General features: G+C 38.7%; 1 protein-coding gene across 19 annotated transcripts in view; it reads right to left on the bottom strand.

Moving 5' to 3' along the window:
• Zeb1 (zinc finger E-box binding homeobox 1) overlaps positions 1-27,633 on the bottom strand; it is a 184,142-nt gene that overhangs the window by 43,496 nt on the left and 113,013 nt on the right. For 18 of the 19 annotated variants that reach the window (XM_030250410.1, NM_011546.3, XM_030250409.1 and 15 more), the window contains one exon: positions 26,730-26,930. The exons of the other annotated variant lie outside the window; for it this stretch is intronic. In XM_030250410.1, coding sequence (XP_030106270.1) covers positions 26,730-26,820 — 91 coding nt within the window. In that variant the 5' untranslated portion in view covers positions 26,821-26,930. The remainder of the gene's footprint in view (positions 1-26,729; positions 26,931-27,633) is intronic. 19 annotated transcript variants of the gene reach the window in all.

The raw sequence follows: 27,633 nt of genomic DNA, 5'->3' as shown, positions 1-27,633 counted from the left end.
ATTTTAAACAAATAGTGCTGGCACAACTGGTGGTTATCATGTAAAAGAATGGGAATTGATGCATTCTTTTTTTTTAATTAGGTATTTTCCTCATTTACATTTCCAATACTATCCCAAAAGTACCCCATACCCTCCCCGCAACTCCCCTACCCACCCACTCCTACTTTTTGGCCCTGGCATTCCCCTGTACTGGGGCATTTAAAGTTTGCAAGTCCAATGGGCCTCTCCAGTGATGGCCAATTAGGCCATCTTGTGATACATATGCAGCTAGAGTCAAGAGCTCTGGGGTATTGGTTAGTTCATAATGTTGTTCCACCTACAGGATTGCAGATCCCTTTAGCTCCTTGGGTACTTTCTCTAGCTCCTCCATTGGGGGCCCTGTGATCCGTCCAAGAGCTGACTGTGAGCATCCACTTATGTGTTTGCTATGCCCCGGCATAGTCTCACAAGAGACAGCTATATCTGGGCCCTTTCAGCAAAATCTTGCTAGAGTATGCAATGGTGTCAGCATTTGGAGGCTGATTATGGGATTGATCCCCAGGAACGGCAGTCCCTAGATGGTCTATCCTTTCGTCTCAGCTCCAAATTTTGTCTCTGTAACTCCTTCCATGGGTGTTTTTTCCCAATTATAAGAAGGGGCAAAGTGTCCACACTTTGGTCTTCATTCTTCTTGAGTTTCATGTGTTTTGCAAATTGTAACTTATATCTTGGGTATTCTAAGTTTCTGGGCTAATATCTACCTATCAGTGAGTATATATCATTTGAGTTCTTTTGTAATTGGGCTACCTCACTCAGGATAATGCCCTCCAGGTCCAACCATTTGCCTAGGAATTTCATAAATTCATTCTTTTTAATAGCTGAGTAGTATTCCAATGTGTAAATGTACCACATTTTTTGTATCCATTCCTCTGTTGAGGGACATCTGGGTTCTTTCCAGCTTCTGGCGATTATAGATAAGGCTGCTATGAACATAGTGGAGCATGTGTCCTTCTTACCGGTTGGGACATCTTCTGGATATATGCCCAGGAGAGGTATTGCAGGATCCTCCGGTAATACTATGTCTAATTTTCTGAGGAACTGCCAGACTGATTTCCAGAGTGGTTGTACAATCTTGCAACCCCAACAAAAGTGGAGGAGTGTTCCTCTTTATCTACATCCTTGCCAGCATCTGCTGTCACCTAAATTTTTGATCTTAGCCATTCTGACAGTTGTGAGATGGAATCTCAGGGTTGTTTTGATTTGCATTTCCCTGATGATTAAGGATGCTGAACATTTTTTCAGGTGTTTCCTAGCCATTTGGTATTCCTCAGCTGAGAATTCTTTGTTTAGCTCAGAGCCCCATTTTAAAATGGGGTTATTTGATTTTCTGGAGTCTACCTTCTTGAGTTCTTTATATATATTGGATATTAGTCCCCTATCTGATTTAGGATAGGTAAAGATCCTTACCAATCTGTTCGTGGCCTTTTTGTCTTATTGAAAGTGTCTTTTGCTTTGCAGAAGCTTTGCATTTTCATGAGGTTCCATTTGTCAATTCTCGATCTTACAGCACAAGTCATTGCTGTTCTATTCAGGAATTTTTCCCCAGTGCCAATATCTTCAAGGCTTTTCCCCACTTTCTCCTCTATAAGTTTCCATGTCTCTGGTTTTATGTGGAGCTCCTTGATCTACTTAGCTTTGACCTTAGTACAAGGAGATAGAAATGGATCAATTCATTCTTCTACATGATAACCACCAGTTGTGCTAGCATCATTTGTTGAAAATGCTGTCTTTTTTCCACTGGATGATTTTAGCTCCCTTGTTGAAGATCAAGTGGCCATAGGTGTGTGGGTTCATTTCTGGGTCTTCAGTTCTATTCCATTGGTCTACTTGTCTATCGATATACCAGTACCATGCTTTTATTTTTTTTTAATCACAATTGCTCTGTAGTAAAGCTTTAGGTCAGGCATGGTGATTCCACCAGAGGTTCTTTTATCCTTGAGAAGAGTTTTTGCTATCCTAGGTTTTTTGTTATTCCAGATGAATTTGCAGATTGCTCTTTCTAATTCGTTGAAGAATTGAGTTTGAATTTTAATGGGGATTGCATTGAATCTGTAGATTGCTTTTGGCAAGATAGATATTTTTACAATGTTAATCCTCCCAATCCATGAGCATGGGAGATCTTTCCATCTTCTGAAATCTTCTTTAATTTCTTTCTTCAGAGACTTGAAGTTCTTACCATACAGATCTTTCACTTCCTTAGTTAGAGTCACGCCAAGGTATTTTATATTATTTGTGACTATTGAGAAGGATGTTGTGTCTCTAATTTCTTTCTCAGCCTGTTTATTCTTTGTGTAGAGAAAGGCCATTGAATTATTTGAGTTAATTTGATATACAGCTACTTCACTGAAGCTGTTTATCAGGTTTAGGAGTTCTCTGGTGGAATTTTTAGGGTCACTTATATATACTATCATATCATCTGCAAAAAGTGATATTTTGACTTCTTCTTTTCCAATTTGTATCCCCTTGATCTCCTTTTGTTGTCGAATTGCTCTGGCTAGGACTTCAATACAATGTTGAATAGGTAGTGGGCAGCCTTGTCTAGTCCCTGATTTTAGTGGGATTGCTTTCAGCTTCTCACCATTTACTTTGATGTTGGCTACTGGTTTGCTGTAGATTGCTTTTATCATGTTTAGGTATGGGCCTTGAATTCCTGATGTTTTCAAGACTTTTATCATGAATGGGTGTTGGATTTTGTCAAATGCTTTCTCAGCATCTAACGAGATGATCATGTGGTTTTTATCTTTGAGTTTGTTTATATAATGGATTATGTTGATAGATTTCTGTATATTAAACCATCCCTGCATCCCTGGAATAAAGCCTACTTGGTCAGGATGGATGATTGTTTTAATGTGTTCTTGGATTCGATTAGCGATAATTTTATTGAGTATTTTTGCATCGATATTCATAAGGGAAATTGGTCTGAAGTTCTCTACCTTTGTTGGATCTTTCTGTGGTTTAGGTATCAGAGTAATTGTGGCTTCATAGAATGAGTTGGGTAGAGTACCTTCTGTTTCTATTTTGTGGAATAGTTTGTGCAGAACTGGAATTAGATCTTCTTTGAAGGTCTGATAGAACTCTGCACTAAACCCATCTGATCCTGGGCTTTTTTTGGTTGGGAGACTATTAACGACTGCTTCTATATTTTTAGGGGATATGGGGCTGTTTAGATTGTTAACTTGGTCCTGATTTAACTTTAGTACCTGCTATCCATCTAGAAATTTGTCCATTTCATCCAGGTTTTCCAGTTTTGTTGAGTATAGCCTTTTGTAGAAGGATCTGATGGTGTTTTGGATTTCTTCAGGATCTGTTGTTATGGCTCCCTTTTCATTTCTGATTTTGTTAATTAGGATGCTGTCCCTGTGCCCTCTAGTGAGTCTGGCTCAGGGTTTATCTATCTTGTTGATTTTCTCAAAGAACCAGCTCCTCCTTTAGTTAATTCTTTGAATAGTTCTTCTTTCTACTTGTTTGATTTCAGCCCTGAGTTTGATTATTTCCTGCTGTCTACTCCTCTTGGGTGAATTTGCTACCTTGAGTTCTAGATCTTTTAGGTGTGTTGTCAAGCTGCTAGTGTGTGCTCTCTCTAGTTTCTTTTAGGAGGCACTCAGAGCTATGAGATTCCCTCTCAGAAATGCTTTCATAGTGTCCCATAAGTTTGGGTATGCTGTGGCTTCATTTTCATTAAACTCTAAAAAGTCTTTAATTTCTTTCTTTATTCCTTCCTTGACCAAAGTATCATTGAGAGGAGTGTTGTTCATTTTCTATGTGAATGTTGGCTTTCCATTATTTATGTTGTTATTGAACATCAGCCTTAGTCCATGGTGGTCTGATAAAATGCATGGGAAGATTTCAATATTTTTGTATCTGTTGAGGTCTGTTTTGTGACCAATTATATGGTCAGTTTTGGAGAAGGTCCCCTGAGGTGCTGAGAAGAAGGTATATCCTTTTGTTTTAGGATAAAATGTTCTGTAGATATCTGTTAAGTCCATTTGTTTCATCACTTCTGTTAGTTTCACTGTGTCCCTGTTTAGTTTCTGTTTCCACGATCTGTCCATTGATGAAAGTGGTGTGTTGAAGTCTCCCACTATTATTGTGTGAGGTGCAATATGTGCTTTGAGCTTTACTAAAGTTTCTTTAATGAATGTGGCTGTCCATGCATTTGGAGCACAGATATTCAGAATTGAGAGTTCCTCTTGGGAGATTTTACCTTTGATGAGTATGAAGTGTCCCTCCTTGTCTTTTTTGATAACTTTGGGTTAAAAGTCAATTTTATTAGATATTAGAATGGCTACTCCAGCTTGTTTCTTCAGACCATTTGCTTGGAAAATTGTTTTCTAGCCTTTTCTCTGAGGTAGTGTCTGTCTTTTTCCCTGAGATGGGTTTCCTGTAAGCAGCAGAATGTTGGGTCCTGTTTGTGTAGCCAGTCTGTTAGTCTATGTCTTTTTATTGGGGAATTGAGTCCATTGATATTAGGAGATAATAAGGAAAAGTAATTGTTGCTTCCTATTATTTTTGATTTTAGAGTTGGCATTCTGTTCTTGTGGCTGTCTTCTTTTTGATTTGTTGAGGGATTACTTTCTTGCTTTTTCTAGGGCATGGTTTCCGTCCTTGTATTGTTTTTTTTTTTTTTTTTTTCTGTTATTACCCTTTGAAGGGCTGAATTCGTGGAGAGATAATGTGTGAATTTGGTTTTGTCGTGGAATACTTTGGTTTCTCCATCTGTGGTAATTGAGAGTTTGGCTGGGTATAGTAGCCTGGGCTGGCATTTGTGTTCTCTTAGGGTCTGTGTAACATCTGTTCAGGATCTTCTGACTTTCATAGTCTCTGGTGAAAAGTCTGGTGTAATTCTGTTAGGCCTGCCTTTATATGTTACTTTACCTTTTCCCTTACTGATTTTAATATTCTATCTTTATTTAGTGCATTTGTTGTTCTGATTATTATGTGTCAGGAGGAATTTCTTTTCTGGTCCAGTCTATTTGGAGTTCTGTAGGCTTCTTGTATGTTCATGGGCATCTCTTTCGCTAGGTTTGGGAAGTTTTCTTCTATAATTTGTTGAAGATACTTGCTGGCCCTTTAAGTTGAAAATCTTCATTCTCATCTACTCCTATTATCCATAGGTTTGGTCTTCTCATTGTGTCCTGGATTTCCTGGTTGTTTTGAGTTAGGATCTTTTTGCATTTTGTATTTTCTTTGATTGCTGTGCTGATGTTGTCTATGGAATCTTCTGTACCTGAGATTCTCTCTTCAGTCTCTTGTATTCTGTTTCTGATGCTCACATCTAATCGTTCCAGATTTCTTTCCTAGGTTTTCTTTCTCCAGTGTTGCCTCACTTTGGGTTTTCTTTATTGTGTCTACTTCCCTTTTTAGGTCTTGGATGGTTTATTCAATTCCATCACCTGTTTGGTCGTGTTTTCCTGCAATTCTTTAAGGTATTTTTGTGCTTCCTCTTTAAGGTCTTCTATCTGTTTAGCAGTGTTCTCCTGTATTTCTTTAAGTGAGTTATTAAAGTCCTTCTTGATGTACTCTACGAACATTGTGAGATATACTTTAAATCAGGGACTACCTTTTCAGGTGTGTTGGGGTGCCCAGGACTGGGTGGTGTGGGAGTGCTTCGTTCTGATGATGGTGAGTGGTCTTGGTTTATGTTAGTAAGATTCTTACGTTTGCCTTTCACCATCTGGTAATCTCTGGAGTTAGTTGTTGTAGTTGTCTCTGGTTAGAGCTTGTTCCTCAGGTGTTTATGTTAGCCTCTATCAGCAGATTTGGGAGACTAGCTCTCTCCTGAATTTCAGTGTTCTGAGTACTCTCTGCAGGCAAGCTCTCTTCTTGCAGGGAAGGTGCCCAGATACCTGGTCTTCGAACCTGCCTCCTGGTAGAAGTTGGGATTCACTCACAGAGGTCTTAAGATCCCGTGGAGGGTCCTTTGAGTACCTTGTGGGTATCTGCAGACTCTGCCCCCAAGGTAAGTCCCTGATCAGACAGGGTTTTCTGCTTCCCTAATTAATGCAGTCTCAGCTCCCTCGAGATTGGATTGGAGCAGCAACAGCTGTGTTCCACTCACCAGAGTTCTTTAGATCCCTTGGAGGGTCTTGTGGGTAGCTTGGGGGTGTCTGCAGACTCCGCGTCCAGGCTACCCCGGTGCTGGTGGGGACAGGAAGGTGAATTGATCCATTCTTATCTCCGTGTACAAATCTCAAGTCTAAATGGATCAAAGAACTCCACATAAAACCAGAGACACTGAAATTTATAGAGGAGAAAGTGGGGAAAAGCCTCAAAGATATGGGCACAGGGGAAAAATTACTAAACAGAACAGCAATGGCTTGTGCTGTAAGATCAAGAATTGACAAATGGTACCTCATAAAATTGCAAAGCTTCTGTATGCAAAAGACACTGTCAATAAGACAAAAAGCCCACCAACTGATTGGGAAAAGATCTTTACCAATCCTAAATCTGATAGAGGGCTAATATCCACTACATAGAAAGATCTCAAGAAGTTAGACCCCAGAAAACCAAATAACCCCATTAAAAATGGGGTACAGAGCTACACAAAGAATTCTCAACTGAGGAATACTGAATGGCTGAGGAGCACCTGAAAAAATGTTCAACATCCTTAATCACTAAGGAAATGCAAATCAAAACAATCCTAAGATTCCACCTCACACCAGTCAGAATGGCTCAGATCAAAAGTTCAGGTGACAGCAGATGCTGGCGAGGATGTGGAGAAAGAGGGACACTCCTCCATTGGTGGTGGGATTGCAAGCTTGTACAACCACTCTGGAAGTCAGTCTTTCTGAGGGGGTTCCTCAGAAAATTAGATATAGTACTACTCAAAGTTCCAGCAATACCTCTCCTGGGCATATACCCAGAAGATGTTCCAACTGGTAATAAGTACACATGTTCCACTATGTTCATAGCAGCCTTATTTATAATAGCCAGAAGCTGGAAACTGGAAAGAATCCAGATGTCCCTCAACAGAGGAATGGATACAAAAAATGTGGTATATTTACACAATGGAGTAGTAGTCAGCTATTAAAAAGAATGAATTTATGAAATTCCTGGGCAAATGGATGGACCTGGAGGGTATCATCCTGAGTGTTGTAACCCAATCATAAAAGAATTCACATGATATATACTAACTGATAAGTGGATATTAGCCCAGAAACTTAGAATACCCAAGATATAAGTTACAATTTGCAAAACACATGAAACTCAAGAAGAATGAAGACCAAAGTGTGGACACTTTGCCCCTTCTTAGAACTGGGAATAACACACCCATGGAAGGAGTTACAGAGACAAAGTTTGGAGCTGAGACAAAAGGATGGAGCATCTAGAGACTGCCACACCTGGGGATCCATCCCATAATCAGCCTCCAAATGCTGACACCATTCCATACTCTAGCAAGATTTTGCTGAAAGGACCCAGATATAGCTGTCTCTTGTGAGACTATGCCGGGCCCTAGCAAATACATAAGTGGATGCTCACAGTCAGCTATTGGATGGATCACAGGGCCTGCAATGGAAGAGCTAGAGAAAGTACCCAAGGAGCTAAAGGGATCTGCAACCCTATAGGTGGAACAACAATATGAACTAACCAGTACTTTCCCGCAGCTAGTGTCTCTAGCTGCATATGTCACAGAAGATGACCTAGTTGGCCTTTATTGGGAAGAGAGGCCTCTTGGTCCTGCAAACTTTATATCCCTCAGTACAGGACACCGGGGCCAAGAAGTGGGAGTGGGTGGGTAGGGGAGTGGGAGGGTGGTAATGGGGGACTTTTGGGATAGCATTTGAAATGTAAATGAAGAAAGTATCTAATTAAAAAAAATGTTTGTAAGAAACCTTTTATAACCCATTCCAGGATCCCACTATTCTTCTGATATCAACAGCCACGTGACTGGTCAGAAAGAAAGCTGCAAACCAGTGTCCTTCCTAACACCCACTCAAAAGATTCCACAGAATATTGCCTGTAAATTCAATAATGTACAAAATGTCCACATTGGGCTTTCCAGGGAATCAGGGTTGTTTCAATATTTGAACATTCATTAAAATACAACCCACCATCTCAATGGGCTAAAGCCACAAAACCTCATAATTTAACTAACATGAAACAAAGTAATGAAAAAAACCACTACTTATGAGGTAAACTCTGAGCAAAATAGAAATTTTAGCAAACAAGACAACTTTAGAAAGACGAAAAGCAAAGGAAAATAGTTCCCAATTTGAGAACATCTGTTAAACTACAGCCATCAGGTTTGTGCAGTGCTGGCAAAGGCTGAACTGACCAAGAGAACTGAGCATAGTGCAGGAACAGTTCCACCTAAATAAAGAAGACTAATTACTGACAACACAAAGCCAGTTTAATACAAAAAGTCAGTCTTTCCAACAAAGTGTTGAAACAACTAGACATCTATATCAATCACGAAATGACCCGTGACTTCACATCTTAAAAATCTTAACTAAATGAGCCCTTATATGACACTGAAAACATGGTTTATAAAAAGAAAAACTTAGTGATTCAGCCTTAACAACTAAAATGTTTGTCCTGGGAAAAGTCTAGGCCAAGAGAATGAGAAGACAACATGAGGGCTGGAAAGTATTACTAAGGGTCAGGGGTGCTGCTCAGGGGTGGCATGGTACGTGTGTAGCAGGTGCTGAGACACTGACCAATCCCCAGCATCAGAAAGGAATGATTTTACAACTGTTTATCTGTAATTTAGATGTATTTAGAACTCAAATCTGTAATAAAACAACTCAGAACAACAGATGGTTCACTGAGGACAGATATAAGGAAACACCAACCATGTTCAGCTTCGTAGGTACTAAGGAAATACAAGTCAAACCACACTTATCATGAATACACACATTTAAGGTCAGAGAAAAGTAAAAGCTATTGCAGGGCTGGGGGTATCAGTCAGTGACCAAGTACGACTGAGCATGTACAAGAGCAATGAAAACAGCAGCAGCACAGAAACAACAAGACCAAGCAGCAAAGTGCTGCAGAGAAACTGCTCCTACATCTGCCAGGTCACACAGCCACTCTGCTGAACAGTTTGCTGGCTTTCTACAATAGTAAGCATATTTAATATATGTTGCAAAAATTCTACCTCTGGCCATTTAGTCTACAGAACTGTAAGTGTGTTCTCAGCCTCCTGAGTCCTGCACAGTAGTGTTCTGAGGCTTTACACAGGTCTACAAAGTAGACCCAGTCCGTGTATCTTTAACATGCAACAGGATGCATCTGGCACATTGTCTATTGTAATATTATTCAAAAGAAGAGATAACATATTGATACTTAGTGAAAGGTGCCTAATATCAAATAGTTTCACAATAGATGGTTCCATTTTTTATGACATTCCCCAAGGAGAGAAACTATAGTAGCAAGACTCTGGACCATGTCAGCCAGTGTGTAAGTGGGAGGAAGATGTCACTAGAGAGGAATCACACTTCTGAGTTTTACTGATGTAACTTTGTCCTGACTATGTGTGTGTTAAAGTGCATAGGGCTGTACATCAACAATCAAAAAGTTAATTTTAAAAAGTGATTCTTGGGTTAGTGTTTAGAAAAACAAGAAACACTTAATTTTCTAATTATAGGTTCTAATTCTATAAATGGAAATGTCGAATTATAGTGTATCTAATTTAAAAAAGTTTCTTTTCACCAATTGATAGTTATATTCTGCAATAGATTTTATTTAATTAATAAATAAAAGTAAAATCAAACTTGTGTTCACATGTGTGATCTTAGCACTTCGGGAGACTGAGGTAGGAGGATGGTTACCAAGTTTGAGACCAGTCAGAACTACATGGTCAGTTTAGGGAGACTGTGGGTTGTATAATGAGACTCTTTTTCAAAAACATGAAACAAACAGCAAATGGAATGGAACCCAGAAAGCCTGTGGGTACTTTTAGACTAAGAAATAAGGACGCCACAGGTAAGAGTGAAAGCCAGAAAGGAAGAAACACTACATGCTTAAAAGACTACTAATAAATATATAACATACCTACACATACAGGTTATTAAATTTTACCTTTACTTAAGGAAAACATCAGGAGTCTCAAATCTTAATTGCTATAAAACTAGGGTATAACGTACTAGAGTTGCCTAGAGTCTGAATGAGAATATATATGAAATGTTCACCCTAATGCCTAGCATGCAGCAACTTCTCAGTAAGTTATGGCTGCTGTAATGGATCTTAAGAAGACACAGAATTGTTTGGAGACGATTACCCTCACTATGGGTACAATTTGGAGATCATTGTCCAAAACATTGTGACCTCAAATTAATTCATTCAACTCTAAGAGCAGGGTCAAATGGACTGACAGTTATAGGAATGATTTAATGAACTAACTATTCTATTCTCATGCTCATTATTTGAGAGTTTACAATGAACGTGAAATTCTGCTAGGTGTTAGAACCTGAAATTGCAAAGACTTTATTATTAACCTCAAGGAACAGTTTAAAGGAGAGAGTATTGTTAAATGAAAGAGATGCTGCAACAGGATGTCATTGGACTGCACAACATTATATAATTACTTGTTTATTGCTATTGAAGTTGTCCCAAAGGGTTGACTTGACAGACACTGGCATCTGATACACTTGAAATGGTGAATAACATCAGCTAAGCTCCGTTCATTTCCAGCCATCCATGTTTCTTTGCTATGCTTCCTTATTGTGAGCTAAAAGAGTTAAGATAAACTACCTGCCTATATACAAGCTGTTTACCACTTTAAAAAAAAACAAACCACAGATTAAATAAAATACCAGATTTCCCAATTCACATGAATGCTCTATGGCTATATAGAGGCTAATAGCATAAACCTCTAAATTCAGAACAGTTGACTTCACGTCCTGCACATACAACAGTGAATCTTGAAAAAGAGTCCACTTTTATATCAATTCTTTCATCTACAAAGCAAGGATTTTACCTGTTTCACTATATGAAAGTCAGACACAGTTTAGAACATTGGCACACAGAACACAAAGCATACAATAACAGTACACTACAATTATTAATGTTAATAGACTGGACAAGAAAAGAAAATCTTCAATTTAATAATCAAAACACAACATCTATAGAACGAAGAAAAATATTAAAAGAAGCAAGAGAAAAAAGTTAGGAAACATACAAAGGCAGACATATCAGAAGTATATCAGACTTCTCAACAGAGACTTTAAGAGGTAGAAGGGCCCCTTTTGGTCGGCACCAGGTTAGGGACACCTTGGGTACAAACTTGGCAGATGGTCCCATGATCCTCAGAGGACTCTCCACATCCCAGGCACCCTAGCACACCCAGGATCTTAGGATCACTGGTGAGTGGAATGCAACATCTGTCCCAAAACAATCGTGAGAGGCCTGTGACAGCAGGAGCGAAAGAACAGGAGCCCTGCCTGATCAGAAGCTTGGGTTCCTTCTGGTCAGCACTAGTCTAACTTAGTTTCGAATACAGCAGACAGCCCCATTGTCCTCAGAGGAGGTACCACTTCCAGGCACTGTAACACGCCCAGGATCTTAGGATTCCAGGCTCCCAGGAAAACAGGATCTCAGAGGAAGCTTGACTGTCAAGAACTCTGACACACCCAGAATCTCGGGTTTACAGGAGCTTGGAATCACATGATCACAGAGAAAGCTGGACTCTGAGGAGTTCTGACACAACCAGGATTACAGGAAAGACAGGCTCCAATCAGATATATTGATGGCAGCGAGCACATGAGATAATCAGATGGCAGGAGGCAAGGATAAGAATAGAAGCAACAGAAACCAAGGTTACTTGGCATCATCAGAACTAAACTCTCCCATCATAGCAAATCCTGGATACACCATCATACCAGAAAAGCAAGATATGGATCTAAAGTCACTTCTCCTGATGATGATGGAGGGCTATAAGAAGGAAATAAAAAACTCCCCTAAAGAAATACAGGAGAACACATCCAAACAGGTGAAAGAATTCAACAAAATCATCCAGGATCTAAAAATGGAAGTAGAAACAATAAAGAAATCAAAAAGGGAGACCACTCTGGAAACAGAAAACCTAGGAAAAAGTCAAGAGCCATTGATGCAAGCATAACCAACAGAATACAAGAGAGAGAAGAGATACAGAAGATACCATAGAAAACATTGAAACAACAGTGAAAGAAAATGTGAAATACAAAAAGATCCTAACCCCAAACATCCAGGAAATCCAGGACACAAGAAGACAAAAGCAGGAGGATTTCTGAGTTCCAGGCCAGCCTGGTCTACTGAGTGAGATTCAGGACAGGCAGGGCTATTCAGAGAAACCCTGTCTCGAAAAACAAACAAACAAACAAATAAAAACAACAAAAACAAAACAAAGCCCAAAAAGAAAAAAAGAAAAAAAAGGATAATAGGTATAGACGAGAAGAAGATTTCCAACTTAAAGGGCCAGTAAGTATCTTCAACAAAATTATAGAAGAAAACTTCCCCAACCTAAAGAAAGAGATTCCCATGAGCATACAAGAAGCCTACAGAACTCCAAATAGTTTGGAACAGAAAAGAAATTCCGCTCATCACATAATAATCAAAACACCAAATGCACAAAACAAAAAAAGAATATTAAAAGAAGTAAGGGAAAAGGTCAAGTAACATATACAGGCAGACCTATCAGAATTACACCAGAATTCTCACCAGAGACTAGGAAAGCCAGAAGATCAGGGCAGATATCATACAGATCCTATGAGAACACAAATGCCAGCCCAAGCTACTATACCCAGCAAAACTCTCAATTACCATAGATGGAGAAACCAAAGTATTCCATGACAAAACCAAATTTACACAATATCTTTCCACAAATCCAGCCCTTCAAAGGATAATAAAGGGAAAACTCTAACAAAGGGGGAAACTAAGCTCGAAAAAAGGCAACAAAGTAATCTTTCAACAAACCTAAAGAAGATAGCCACTTGAACAGAATTCCAACTCTAACAACAAAAATAACAGGAAGCAACAACAGCTTTTCCTTAGTATCTCTTAATATCAATGAACTCAATCCCCCAATAAAAAGACATAGACTAACAGACTAGTTTTGTGAACAGGACTTAACTTTTTGCTGCATATAGGAAACCCACCTCAGGGTCAAAGACAGACACTACCTTAGAATAAAAGACTAGAAAACAATTTTCCAAGCAAATGGTCCCAAGAAACAAGTTGGAGTAGCCATTCTAATATCAAATAAAATCGATTTTCAACCTAAAGTTCTCAAAAAAGATAAGGAGGGACACTTCTTATTCATCAAAGGTAAATTTTACCAATATGAACTTTCAATTCTAAACATCTATACTCCAAATGCAAGAGCAGCCACATTCATTAAAGAAACTTTGCTAAAACTCAAAGCACACATTGCACCTTACACAATAATAGTGGAAGACTTCAACTTCCCACTCTCATCAATGGACAGATCCTGGAAACAGAAACTAAACAGAGACACATGGACACTAACAGAAGTTATGAAACAAATAGATTTATTAGATATCTACAGAACATTTTATCATAAAAGAAAAGAATATACCTTCTTCTCAGCACCTCATGGTACCTCCTCCAAAATTGATCATATAATTGGTCACAAAACAGGCCTCAACAGATACAAAAATATTGAAATTATCCCATGCATCCTATTAGATCACCACGAACTAAGGCTGATCTTCAATAACAACATAAATAATAGAAAGCCAACATTCACATGGAAACTGAACAACACTCTTTTCAATGATACCTTGGTTAAGGATGGAGTAAAGAAAGAAATTAAAGACTTTTTAGAGTTTAATGAAATGAAGGCACAACATACCCAAAGTTATGGGACACAATGAAGGCAGTTCTAAGAGAAAAACTCATAGCACTGAGTGCCTCCAAAAAGAAACTAGAGAGAGCATACACTAGCAGCCTGACAGCACACCTAGAAGCTCTAGAACTAAAGGAAGCAAATTCACCCAAGAGGAGTAGATGGCAGGAAATAATCAAACTCAGGACTGAAATCAACCAAGTGGAAACAAAAAGAACTATACAAAGAATCAACCAAACCAGGAGCTGGTTCTTTGAGAAAATCAACAAGATAGATAAGCTAGACAAGTAGAGCGTACATGTATCCTAATCAACAAAATCAGAAATGAAAAGGGAGACATAACAACAGAACATGAGGAAATCCAAAACATCATCAGATTCTACTACAAAAGCCTATACTCAAAAACTGGAAAACCTGGATGAAATGGACAATTTTCTAGACAGATACCAGGTACCAAAGTTAAATCAGGATCAGATTAATGATCTAAGCAGTCTCATATTCCCTAAAGAAATAGAAGCAGTCATTAATAGTCTCCCAACCAAAAAAAAAAAAAAAAAAAAAAGCCCAGTACCAGATGGGTTTAGTGCAGAGTTCTATCAGACCTTCAAAGAAGATCTAATTCCAATTCTCAAACTATTCCACAAATAGAAACAGAAGGAATACTACCCAATTCCTTCTATGAAGCCACAATTACTCTGATACCGAAACCACACAAAGACCCAACAAAGAAAAAGAACTTCAGACCAATTTCCCTTATGAATATTGATGAAAAAATACCCAATACAATTCTCAAAAACCAAATCCAAGAACACATCAAAATGATCATCCATCATGACCAAGTAGGCTTCATCCCAGAGATGCAAAGATTGTTCACTATATGGAAATCCACCAACGTAATCTACTATATAAACAAACTCAAAGACAAAAACCACACGATCATCTCTTTAGATGCTGAGAAAGCATTAGACCAAGTCCAACACCTGTTCATCATAAAAGTCTTGGAAAGATCAGGAATTCAAGGACCATACCTAAACATAAGAAAAGCAATATGCAGCAAACCAGTAGCCAACATCAAACTAAATGGTGAGAAACTCGAAGCAATCCCACTAAAATCAGGGACTAGACCACTCTCTCCCTACCAATCTAGATGCTTTAGGCTCCTGTCACCTTGGCTTTCCATTCTTGATGGAATGGCTGTACCTTGAAGTCTGAGCCAGAATAAACTCTTTCTCCAATAAGTTGCTTTTGTCAGAGTAGTTTATCACAGCAACAGGAAAGAATCTATGGCATAGGTCATGAGCCAAGGAATACAAGTACCCTCTGGAGGCCAGAGTAGGCCTGAACCAGAAAGGAGATAAAGTCCTTTTACAACCAAACAGGAGGGCATTTCTGCCAACATCTCAGGGGAGAGAAAAAAGAAAGGTCCTCACTGTGAACTTCTAGAGGAAGTATGTGTAGGCTTTATCCTGCTGAGAATGTAATGGCTTAAGGTAACTGACTTGTATAGTTTGAGCCATCAAATGTGTGGTGATTTGTCCTGGCAGCATAGAAAACACACAATGGATTAAACACTGTTAGAGCAGGGAGACAGGAATGAGGAGAAGAGCCATTTGCTGCTGGCTACAGGAAAGGTTTTGCCTTTTCTCCATTTTGCTGCTTTAGTTTTTCCAGACATGGAATCTGAAAGCTAGTGATTCTTGGAGGCCATGGAAAATACAGAGAGCACTGGACATAGTAACTGCTCTCAAGATGTTTCTTTATGGATGGGCAAGGATGGATGATCTAACCACCTACCCATTGCTAGCTCCCTTTATGAAAGGCATATTTAATGCATGTATTTCCTGTTGGATTTAGTAGAAAAAGAAGATAGAATGCTTTGGTACTATAGAGACTTGGCTTGACTCTTGGTCTTCCAGTTAGTTAATGATAAGAGTTATCATGCAGACCTATTGTAAGGATAGAATGAATTATGTACTGAGTAAAGTGATTGATGATACAGCTGTTCACAACACTCAGCATTGGAACTGAATATCCGTACCTCATAGCCTTCCCAGTTCTTCAATGTTTTAGGTAAATGATGATGTGTTTCTTAAAATTCAGCCAGACCTGATACAAAGTCCTAAGGAAACTAAGAAAAGCTTGATTTATATTGACCCCCAATTTCAAGTCTTTTGAGGTGACCCTAAACATAGAAGCAGATCAGGAAGAGTCAAAGGTCACAGGTCTGAGAACAATTGTTCCTCGAACATTGTATGTATAAGCTGAATTGCTAGCTTTCAATATTCTCCTTCTATCCCATTAGTTTATTTTTTTTTAAAAAGTTGAAAATTTTATTTTTGTCAGAGAAACAGAACCTAAAAAAACAACATCTTATGCTTTATTTTGAGCAGCAAGTTTAAAGGCCTTTAGTTAGAAACTGTTTCGGGTTTTTGTCTACCTTTTACTCAGCTTCCTGTCATCAGAGCCCATTAACAAGCACTATAGTAAATAGGACATTACCATTACTCAAGAGCATGGCTAACCTGCAGGCTTCTATGACTTTTATAGGCTTCCTGGTTCAGAAACCACTTTAGTATCTTATGCTGCATTCAGATGTCCTGATTACAATCTACTCCAATATCTATAACTCAACCTTTTAGACTGTGACAAGCATCTTCAAGACTTGAAGCTATGTTTCTGACACTTTTGGAGAACACTGGACACTTATTTTGTAGCATGCAGCAAGAACCACTTGAACCTCTCGAATGAGTATGTTGATACTTCACACTCTAAGAGAAACTCCTGCGAAGCAGTGCTGTGCCCTGGCCCATGCATCCCATGTGTGGCATGTCCCCATCTCTCATCATTGCTGATCCTAAGAGCTTGGTTATCTGGCTGGCTAAGATGTCTGCCAGCTTTCTTCAAACTAATTATGATGATGTGTTTCTTCATAATTAATTAGTAATGGAATAGAAGAAGTTCTTTTAGATATGAAAATACCTTTTTCTTACTAATTTTTTTTTTCAGTTTATCCCATTTTGGTTCTTGATTGAAGCAATTATCAACATGGAATCTGCCTATTTCTTTACTTATTAATATGTAATTAGAATTCTACCACAAAGAGCTGGGCATTTCTCCCATCTTTATTTATTGTTTCTATCCACATGGATACATTCATATTTCCAGTGTTATTATTTTTCTGCAAATATTGCTCTAGATCGAGTTTTGGAAACTCCTTTATATTGGATCCAAGTTCCTTTGATAAGTCTATTTATCATCCATTCAAATGAACACCAATGTATTTTCAGCAGAGCTGGGAAACATAGGTATAGTAATATCTATGTATATGCTTCAGCTGAGTTTTTGTATTTATTTTAACATTATTCTGGAATATAAGTTCATACTGATGATAATTATAATTCCAACTGACCATAGGCTTCATTTTCACTAAGAATTTGGCCCTTGCATTGACAAGAAACTAGAAATCCAGAAAACTTCACTGAGCAGCTGGCTTTCTCCATTGTCTGTGAACACTTGTACATCTTCTTTACCTTATCAGCAAAGCACACCGATCTCTTTAACACCGCAGTGTGATCGCATCATGTCCTCTAGAAATCAGGGTGACCTGAGACCTGCTGTAAGTGAAGAACACTCAGACAGGACAACAGGCAGCTCTGGTCCAGGAGAAGAGCCTGCCTGTAGCAATGCTTGCTGGGCAGGGCAGATGCTAGTCTGTAAATCATGCTCCTTTTGTGGTGACTCAAATTCTGTTGATGTTTCAGAAACAAGGTGATTAGATCAGCTACATCTAAACTGGTAGACTAACATTTCAAATTTCATAAGAATAGTTTTGCAGAGCCCCTAGTCAATTTAAGGATAGGAAGCCTCATTGCCTAAACTTTAGTAATAACCAACTGAATGAATCACAAGGTGTGCCCAGCCTTGCATTTAGAATTAAGAAGGGCTTGCTAAGGATTATGCCAGTGCTATATTGAGAAGTCTGGGCTGCCCTGGCTCAGTGGGTGGTGCTCACATCTGCACTGCACCTCTATCACACAGATACAGGAACTCTTGCCATGGCAAAGAAGGTGTAGTAATAAGCACAGCGCCCACACTGCTGTGGGTTAAGCTGCCAGTCGCTGATGCTGGTACTGATATTTCATGTGGCCACACTGTCTATCAAAGGGACTCAGAATTGTATTTTAAATGTGTTTTGGCTTTCAGTTGGGCAAGACTGTCTATAGCATTGTGGAATAAACACAAATCTTTAATTTTTGAAATTAAGTGAGTATTCTCACTTTACATAGATTAGAAATATTTTATTACATAACTGTGGAATTACTTTGTTTCTAGAAATTTTAAGTCCTTGAGAATATTATCTATTATTATCTATAACATGGTACACAATAACAGTGGGCCAATAATAGTTATATAGGATGAATGTACAACTCTCTCTACATCCTGTGACTTACAAATTGTAGGATTGTGTTGAATATATATTTTTAGGTAGCTTATATACTACAAATGAAAACTTTATCTCTAGGCTGCCTTTGCTAATTTCATGTATCCATATTTGTAGTGTGTTTGCTTTAGTCTTCATGTATAACTGAGGAAACTGCAGGAAGAGGACGTGTAACTGCACAGCTGTCCATACCTCTTCTTTCCTATCTCCTTCACCGTCTTTGTTATCTTGGTATTAGTCAAGGTTCTCATGAGGATTTATTAGAGCAAGTCCAACAATGGATGTCTACTAAAAAAAGTCCCAGAATCAGCTGGTCTTCAGTACACCCTGGAATCCCAAAGTAGGCTCTAGTGCTGGTGAAGAAATTGGCTCTCCATTGAGAGTGAGAACAAGCAGGTGGATAACAAAAATCTTCTTTCTTCCATGTTTTTTTATGTAGGCTGACAGCAAGTGTGGGAAAGATTAAAGGTAAATCTTCCCAAAAGATCTGGATTAAAAGTGTTTCTTCTTGCTTCAAATGATTTAATTATGGAAAAAAATCTCTCAAAGGAGTATTCTGCTGCTTGGGTTTTAGTTAATTTCAGATGTAGTCAAGTTGACAACCAAGAATAGCCACCACAATCCTCTTCTGTTCAGACATCTTCTTGGACTTGATGTAGGGAAGTTTCCTTTATCTGAAAACGCCTTTAGCTCCTAAGTTACTTTCTCTGGACCCAGAGCCTTATGCAAACAGTGGTCAGTATTTAAGAAGCGAGCTACACCCTGCTGGCCTTCAGAATGGTTTCTAAGGGGCAGCTGTCACTCAGTCTGGCCTCTCCCTACAGCCACAGTCTCAAGTATTTGTCTCTGTCACTGTTCCTGTCTTGAGTTTTTGTAAGTTTGACTTTGCTGTTTTGTGATATAGGCTTCTCTGGGCTTATTCTATTCAGGGCATAGCTTTATATCTTTTGCCAAATATTAGAATATTTAAGTCATTTCTTTGAACATTTTTCCAGCCCTGCCCTCTTTCTCCTCTTTTGCTGGAGAGCTGATGCCATAAACATCAAATCCAAAGGCACAGATGCTCTCTCTCCTCCCTGCTTTCCAGAAAGCTGAGATGTTTGTCCTACCTACACTCTCAACTACTGTTTACTGTTCTTTCTTTGCCACTTTTTCTTATGTTCTAGTTGCCATATTTTCAATTATAACGCGTCATTTAGTTCTTTCTATCCTCCCTGCTTTGACTGGGTGGGGCTTTCTAGGTTTGGGTTACAGCCATGCTCATAACTGTTGATTGTTACTATGCTGGCTTAATTTCTGCTCAGAATGTCTAACACTAGCGTCACTAAGTTCTGAGTGTCTACTGCTTTTGTATTCAAAGTCCCTTCTTAATGGTCACAAGTCATTTTTAAAGGAAACATGGATGCCTTTAGTCATCATTTAAGGAGACACACAGCAGCTCTCATTTAAGTAAGCAGCAGAGAGGCAAAGGAAAATGCCTTCCAGAACCGTCACTCAGCACTCAGCATCTGTTCCCTGACAGGAAGAAGGCTGATCCTAACTGCAAAGCAGGGATGAACTCAGGCTCCCCACTCCCCTGCACTCAGCTTCCTACATCACCCTGGGCAGGAAGGCTTCATTCCTGCCTCTGAGAGCTTCTACTGAAACTTGTTTGAGTGAATGCTCTTGAAATCTTGACTCTCCAGGAGGCTCCTCTGCCCTACTCAGCAGGATGGTGGAAAGCTTTGTAGTCACTTGCTTTTGTCTCCCACACTGTGGGAGGAGACTGAGAGGAGTCTTCACTGAGGGTAGAAGACAGAGCTTCCTACTGAGGAAACTGTAGCTCTCTCTGTGGTATTTAGCTATAGTTGAACAGTTACTGTGCAAAGGTCTGCTGTCTCACAAGGCTGTTGCTTTCCTGAATATAGGCTGCGGGCTTGAGCCATTGTGTCATGTGCACACCTGCTGAGGTTTTGGACGCTGGCTTCCCTAGCACACAGTCTCATCTAGGAGAGAGAAACAGTGAACAGAGAACCTGAGGACTCCACTGCACTGTCATTATCTGGCTTCTTTTGTATGTAGTGCACACACACACCCACACACATACACGCACACGGATACTAGTCCTTAGTAAGAGGAACAGGGAAAACGTCTATTCCATTCTTCTAGATGCAGAGATTGCTATAGTTTTTCAAAAATAGCTGATAATGATTATCTTGCTTTACTAGGTCTGAGATATTTTATGCATGGGTTAATAATACTTAATATTTTTTTAAGCGGCTGCATTCTATTCATGCTTTAAGGAAAGATAAACATTGCAGAGGTAGCTTTTACATAGCTCATATTGTGTGTGTTACAAGGGTCACACAGAATGACATATAATTAAAGATGAATATAGCAATTTAAACAATGTCCAAACAGTGCTATATAAAAACAACAAAGAACTAATGCTTTCAAAATGAAAGGAAAACCAAAGAAAGGCAAATTTTTTTTCTTGAGGTCAATGCTAAGTCAGAATTTCGAGGGAAACTGTCCTAAGGTATCGATTATAGACACTTCTTGAGCATGTAGTGTGTACTGGGTATCAGTGGAGAGATACAGATCTCAGCACATCACAGTCTCTACCTTTCACAAGTTGTTTAGTGGAACAATCAAGAATCCAGTCCCAGAGTAGCTATGGACACTGACAGGTGACACATGTCCACGGGATGAGGGAGTTCAGGTTTAAAAGTACGTGACAGAAAAAGGAAAGGAGGTGCTCACTGCAGGCAGAGGGAGCAGGACACAGGAGAGTCAGAGGGGAAAGAAGAAGGAAGGACAAGAGTGCTATAAGGTGGGGCGGTGGCTGTAAGGTGCTAGTATCTGCACTCAAATCCATAGGCAGCCAGGAGCTGCAGGGTGAGTTCTCATCTCTTCCAGGAAGACACCCATGCTCTGGGCAACAAGGCCCCCCACAAAACACGGCTCTCTTGTTTTTCGATTTCAATCCATGTTCATAGTTGTTAAGGCATTTTTACCACAGAGGCCACATCACTGTCATTTAAGTGCAGGTGTCTATGATCTTTTTGGAACAGTGAGAACTCATAGACAGGAAAATGCCATCCACTATATATGTCTACTTCTGATTTCCTTCTGTAAACTACAGATAAAAACATTTTATTTCTACCCAGATAATTTTTATGCGATAAGTTAATAACAAATACAAGCAATTAAACAAAAAATAAAAATACCAAAAAAAACCCTAAGAAACAAAACAAAAAAACCCAAACCACCCCTCACCCCCTCCAAAAAACCCCTAATCACTAGCAGCCAGGGTCTCTTTACTAACAAATAGGAAATTAACCATAAACTGGTCTCATATCCATTTTTGGTAACATTCTTCCAGAATGGGTAGGAAAACTGGTTAACTCTAGTATAACTGGTTATTTAACATGTGAAGACACAGATGGATCACAAAATAGTGGAATAAATGTATTAAAAAGTAGTGCCAGGGCCAGGCCGGGAGCTCAGTGCAGAAACTGGCACTCATGCATGATGCTGCAGGTTCAGTTCCCATCACTGTTAAACACAACACTCCACCACCTAGCAACTACTGACTTGACACAGCGTCACAAAAAAATAGTCTGTAAAAGAAAGCTAAAGCCAGGCCCCAGCTTCATCCTTGGTTTCCTTCAGCAATTATTCTGGAAGACATGAAGGAACTAGTCATGATGAATGACAGGCTCAGGAAAACAAAAGCAAAGATGGCTAAGATGGTGCAGAAATAAACAGTGTACAAGTATGGGGACCCTCAGCTCCCATGTAAGAGCTACATGCTGTGGCCAATCTGCATCTAATCCCAGCATTCGATGGGCAAGGAGAAGTGGGCAGACTGGAAGGTCCCCAGCTCCCTGGTCAACCAGTCCAACACACCAGCAAGCTCTAGCTTTGGTGAGACACAGTCCCAAATGATAGGGTGGGGAGAGTAAAGGAAGATACCAGATACCCATTTCTGTCTTCCACATGTGTGCCACACATTTGTGTGAGTATCTGCACATACATGTGCACATATGCACGATCACATACATGAAAAATAAAAGAACAAAGCTATGTACCTTTGATTTCAACATGACTGAGGGTAATGGACACCACCACTCATTTCCTTCAAATGTCAGTAACAGATGACAATGGGCTCCTCTCAAGCTTGTGTCTCTGACTCCAGATCACATCTTTCAAAACTTCCTATGAGTAAGTGCTCACTCTGAAAACCTACTTGGGAACTCCATACTTCTTGCCCTCTCTATTCTCTCCTCCTGACTGAACTACGGCTCTCGATCCGTCTCTATGCTGCTGCCTTCTTTCCTACCTTCAGACAAGTGAAAGTCCTATCCTATCTGCACTCCTGCACCACCCTCTTCCAATACAAACAAAAGGGCTCCCAATGATTGTAAGATCTTCACATGTTACCACTCAGGCTTCATTGCCTTTAATCTCTTTCTGCTTCTTAGCCTCTGGATGTCCTATCACAACAGACCAGAGATGACAGTGATAGCTCAAGGCTATCTTGCATTGCTGATATGAAGTCACAGAAAGATTCTTTACTATTATGTTATCTCCCAAACTCCATGTCCCTGCTCTAATTACAAGAAAAATCAGACTCAAAATAAGGATTCTCTACAAGATATCTGACGAGTTCACCGCAGCACTGTCAGTTGTGGGGAGAAAGGGGTGATTGAGCTCTTCTCTCAACAGAGGAGATGAAGGGCACAGAAACTACAGGCGAAGTGACACACAGAAGGAGCCTGGAACATCAGTAAAACTTGAAAGTCTAGAGGTACTTAAAACTCTTCTGTTTTCTGAGTGTGAAGGTCCTTACACACTGTGGTGTCCTCTCGTACCCCACCACTAAAGTCTGTAATTTTCCACTAGTCATGCACACCTAATCTTACTTTCTAGCTCTTACTATATATGGGGATTACTATAAACCAGTTTACTATTTAGTTTATTTGTTTTACAATTTGGGAATTGAACCTAGGGTCTCCCAAGTCCTCTACCATTATGCCCAGTACTTTACTATACTGTATTCAGAAAACTTGAAAGATTACTTTACTCATTACTCATTCTAATATCTATTTGTCTATAGATTTCACTGTTAAGTGTACAACTGAATTGTTTATAAATGACAGCTTTTTCCTCTCAAATTCTCACTTCTCCTGATCAACTTTCTTCTTCTTTAGTGGGAATGTTACAACAGATGGCTGACTGAGTAATGACAACAGTCATTCTTAAATTGTTTTTGGTCACAGAAATGTTCTCTTGTCAGTAAGGAAGTGCTCACTATTCTCACGATGCTTGCTTTTATGAAATCCAATAAATTTTACTAAATATATTCCTTTTTCTTAAGAGAGTATTTGATTACTCTGCAGTCTGTTACAGTGACAAATAAAAACTATCTCCAATGTTATCCTGATACAGCATTCTACATATGTACACACACATTTTTTCTCATTTTGAACACTTGTAAAATTATTCAATTTTTATGCACATTTGCACATTTTATTGTATAGCTAATATTTAGTCTGGGTTTTTGGCATCTGTATTTGGACTGAGTATTTTATTTGGTTCTAGATATGGCAGTATATTTAATAAAGTGGGTGATCATCCTTCACATATTTAACTTCAAAGTATTTGTCTAAGACTAGAATATTTATGACCTTGGATATTTAATAGAACTCACTGATGATATGTCCATCAATGATGCTATAGGTTCCATGTAGGAAGCACATACTAACATATATAAAACCTTACTGTTATTTGATGTTCAAGTCTATCCACTTTAATGCATACAGAGGCTCATGTAAGGACGTTAGCAACAGGATATAAAACAGTTCTGTCATTGTTTCATGTCCTGAGGGCTAGTCAACAATGATCATACTCTCTCCTAGGTCCTCATAAACAATGGATTGTTATTTACTAAAAGGTTTCCCTATTAGAAATGTCAAATGCAATCATTACAAAATGTAACTTTGGAAACAGACTGCTTCCATTCAAGACAATGCTCTTGAGATCTGCCTGTGCCAATGGTTTGACCTTTATTATACCATAATGTTCCGGGCCACACAACAGTTTCCTTACCTTCCACCTGTGAAAGATGGTGGGTTTTTGATATTTAATTTAGCTGTCACCCTGATTTTCCGTGGAAGATGTGCTGGTATGCGGCTGAGCCCTGTGGGGGTTGTTTCCTCAGCTGGTTGATTTTCTACATAAATGACATAGCCCTGTTGAGAGTGCTATGTTGGAGGCCTATGCATTATTGTATTGTTGTTTCTTCCTTCAAGGCTATTCCTCACTTGAGATATTTGTTAATGTATTTTCCAAGCTTTAAAACTACTTTATTTATTTAGTGAGTGTGCATTTGCACATGTGCCAGTTTGTGTGGAAATTAGAAGACATTCTCTGGAGTTGGTCTCTTAAGTTCTGTGGCTTCTTGACCTTAGGGTCAGGCCATCTTGCTGACTATACCAGCACATTTTTGCAAATGTGATCTATCATTAAGTGGTGACTCTGTCTGTGGTAACAGTGTCTCATTCACGTTCTCTAATTCTCAACACCACTCTTTGAGTCCCTGTCCTCAGAGCTAAGGGGAGTCTTTTGTAGTTGGAATTTAAAACGTCAGTATAGTCACCCTGTGACTTCTGATCAGAGTTGATCTCAGGCACATGGAATCACTGATAGATGATGCTATTTCTTTAACCACTTTTGTGGGTCTGTGGTTCCTTTGTTCCTTCTGTCTGTTGTTTGGTGTTTTCATCCTGACAGTATTTTGATGTTTTGTTTCATATATCTTTTCTAAGTTTCTTTCTTTGTGAATACCATATTTCTTATAATGTTTGGGGAAATTTTTATGTCTTTGTTTGTAAAGGATAGTTTTGCTGGGTATAGTATCTTGACTGGTAGTGCTTCTCTTTCAGCACTTGTGGTATATTATCACAGTTTATCCTTGCCTTTTTAAAAAAAAGTTTCTGCTTAGAAATTTTACGGACTTGTTTAGTAGTTTCCCTTATGTGTAGCGAGTCATTTTTCTTTTGGAGCTATCAGCATTCTTGCTGTGTTTGGCTTCTGTTTTGACAGCTCGGTCTCTTGGAACTGTGTTCTGTTCACTGAGGGGCAAATGCAGCAGGGTGTGTGTATTCTTCCCTCTGTCTGCCTGGAATCATAACTTGGTTGTACTTGGATGGGTCATCAGCTCTGAAAAACTCTTGGATTTTCCTGCTTCAGATGTTACTGTTGTATATTCTCTAATTCCCTGGAATTCATAAATATATCAGACTACAGTGTCTCCTAACCTGTTCTATATATGTCTGTTTAAATTTCACATTGTGTGTAATTTTCTCTACCTTATTTATTCTTTAACTCTGTTAAACTTGCTGTTAAATTCATTTTGGGTTCTTACCACTTTATTATAATTTTGGAAATTATATTGTTTTTAACATATTACATTTTCTAAATTTGATTTTAGATAATTTTGTACATGTATGCAATACATACATACACTACTGGACCCCAATTCTCTAACATTCCTATTAATCTTCCCTCATGCCCACAAATTCCTCTTTCACATTTCTGTCTATTCATTCTATTCTGTGGCCACTGAGATCAACCAGGGCTAACTGTATGGCCATGAGCTTGGAGCTAATAATTCATTATATTTGTAGTTAATTTCCAAATTGTTTTTTTTAAACAAGACAGAGCATTTTATAATCAAAATAATATGAGTTAGATTTTTGCTTCTTTACTTTTTTGTTGTTGTTGTTGTTGTTCTTTCTGATGTTCTTGTCTGTTTACTAAATTACTGGGAGATTTCTGTAGCATTAGGATAAAGGGTGTGCTTAATAGCTACAGATTCTTGTAATGCCTATACTTTAAATTCAAACATGGCTTAAGATGCTTTAGGTTGCAACTCAGCAGTGTGAACTGGGGCTTCAATGAATGCACAGGAGTGAGTATGGGAGCCACTTCTCAGAGAGTCCTGCACTTCCCAGATGCCTGGCCAAGTTTAATTTGCTAACTTTGGCAGGCACACAGACAGTACCGGTGCTTGTTTTCAGTTAATGGTTATACTAAAGAGACCCCCATAATACATATTTGTTCCAGATGTTTGCATACTGGATTATTTTATTACATTAGGATATCATTTATTACTTTATAAATTTATTGTTAATTTAGATATTCCAATATGAAATGAAAGATAAATACAAGCATTTCAACAATATGAAGAAAGCTCAGCTGGGTTTAGAAAGTTCTATTAAATTCCATGTATTTTAGGTACTCTGCAAACTATCAAAACAACATTATTCTGACTCAAAATCTACTTTAAAAAACAAGTAAGACATCTAATATTGACTAATATACAAGTAATTTTACTGTTTATTTAAAACTTTTACCCAGTTTGTCTTTTTGTTTAGTACAAAGTACAGAGAAGAAGACTTTATAAAGAGCTTCACTCACCGTTGTCTTGCCAGCAGTTCTTGGCACCGCCCCCCCTGTCACTGCCTCCTGGTAATACTGTCTGGTCTGCTGGCAGTTCATCATCTGGCATGCCACCTTCACAGTCAGCTGCATCTGTAATACTTTCTTCTTCCACAATATGGAGTTTGTCTTCATCATCGGAATCTGAATTTGCTTCTACCACAGTATTATAATTTGTAACTGCAATACAAAGGAATGGATAGTTAAAATGCAAATTAACTTAAAAACAGATTTAATAGTTGTAAGACCATACATAATTGGTAACACTTGGTAACACATCTAGATCCAGATGGTCAACAGTGACAAACATCAGTGTCCACACTTATTGAAAACTCACATAATGTATAAATGCTTTGCAAATATTAATACATTTAGTTCTTATAATTAAAAAAAAAACCAAACCTATAACACAGAGCTCTCCAGATATTGCTTATATTCCGATTCTACATGTAAGAAAGCCAGGAAGAGAGAGGTAGTATTTCTGGCCTGCAGCCAGCCAGTCACGGAGCCAGGATTGGGAACCCAACAGTCTATCTATGTTCTGTGCTCTCAAATTATGTTACACATACTCTTCATCTGTACTGAGCTCATTGTGAACAATGCTGCCATGTACAATTAGGCTTCAAGTCTTTACAGGGGTCATCTTTCCTAATAAAAATACATCATCGTGAAAGTTACTCCAAGAAATATACACTGTGCAGCCATATGCAGTGCATATTAATCCCACAGTGACTTTGGAATGTTTCAACTAATTTGGTCAAATTTGTATGTTATAAAATATCTAACGAATTTTAATGAACTTAATATCAGAATTATGAGCAGTTGTTTTGAACAATTGCCATACTTTGTAGAGCCTGTGAAATACAGCTGACAATGAGACATT

The sequence above is a fragment of the Mus musculus genome, chromosome 18 (genome assembly GCF_000001635.26).
Source record: "Mus musculus strain C57BL/6J chromosome 18, GRCm38.p6 C57BL/6J".
Classification (NCBI taxonomy): Eukaryota; Metazoa; Chordata; class Mammalia; order Rodentia; family Muridae; genus Mus; species Mus musculus.
The sequence above is the reverse complement of the archived record's forward strand: the minus strand, read 5'-3'. Positions and strand labels throughout refer to the sequence as shown.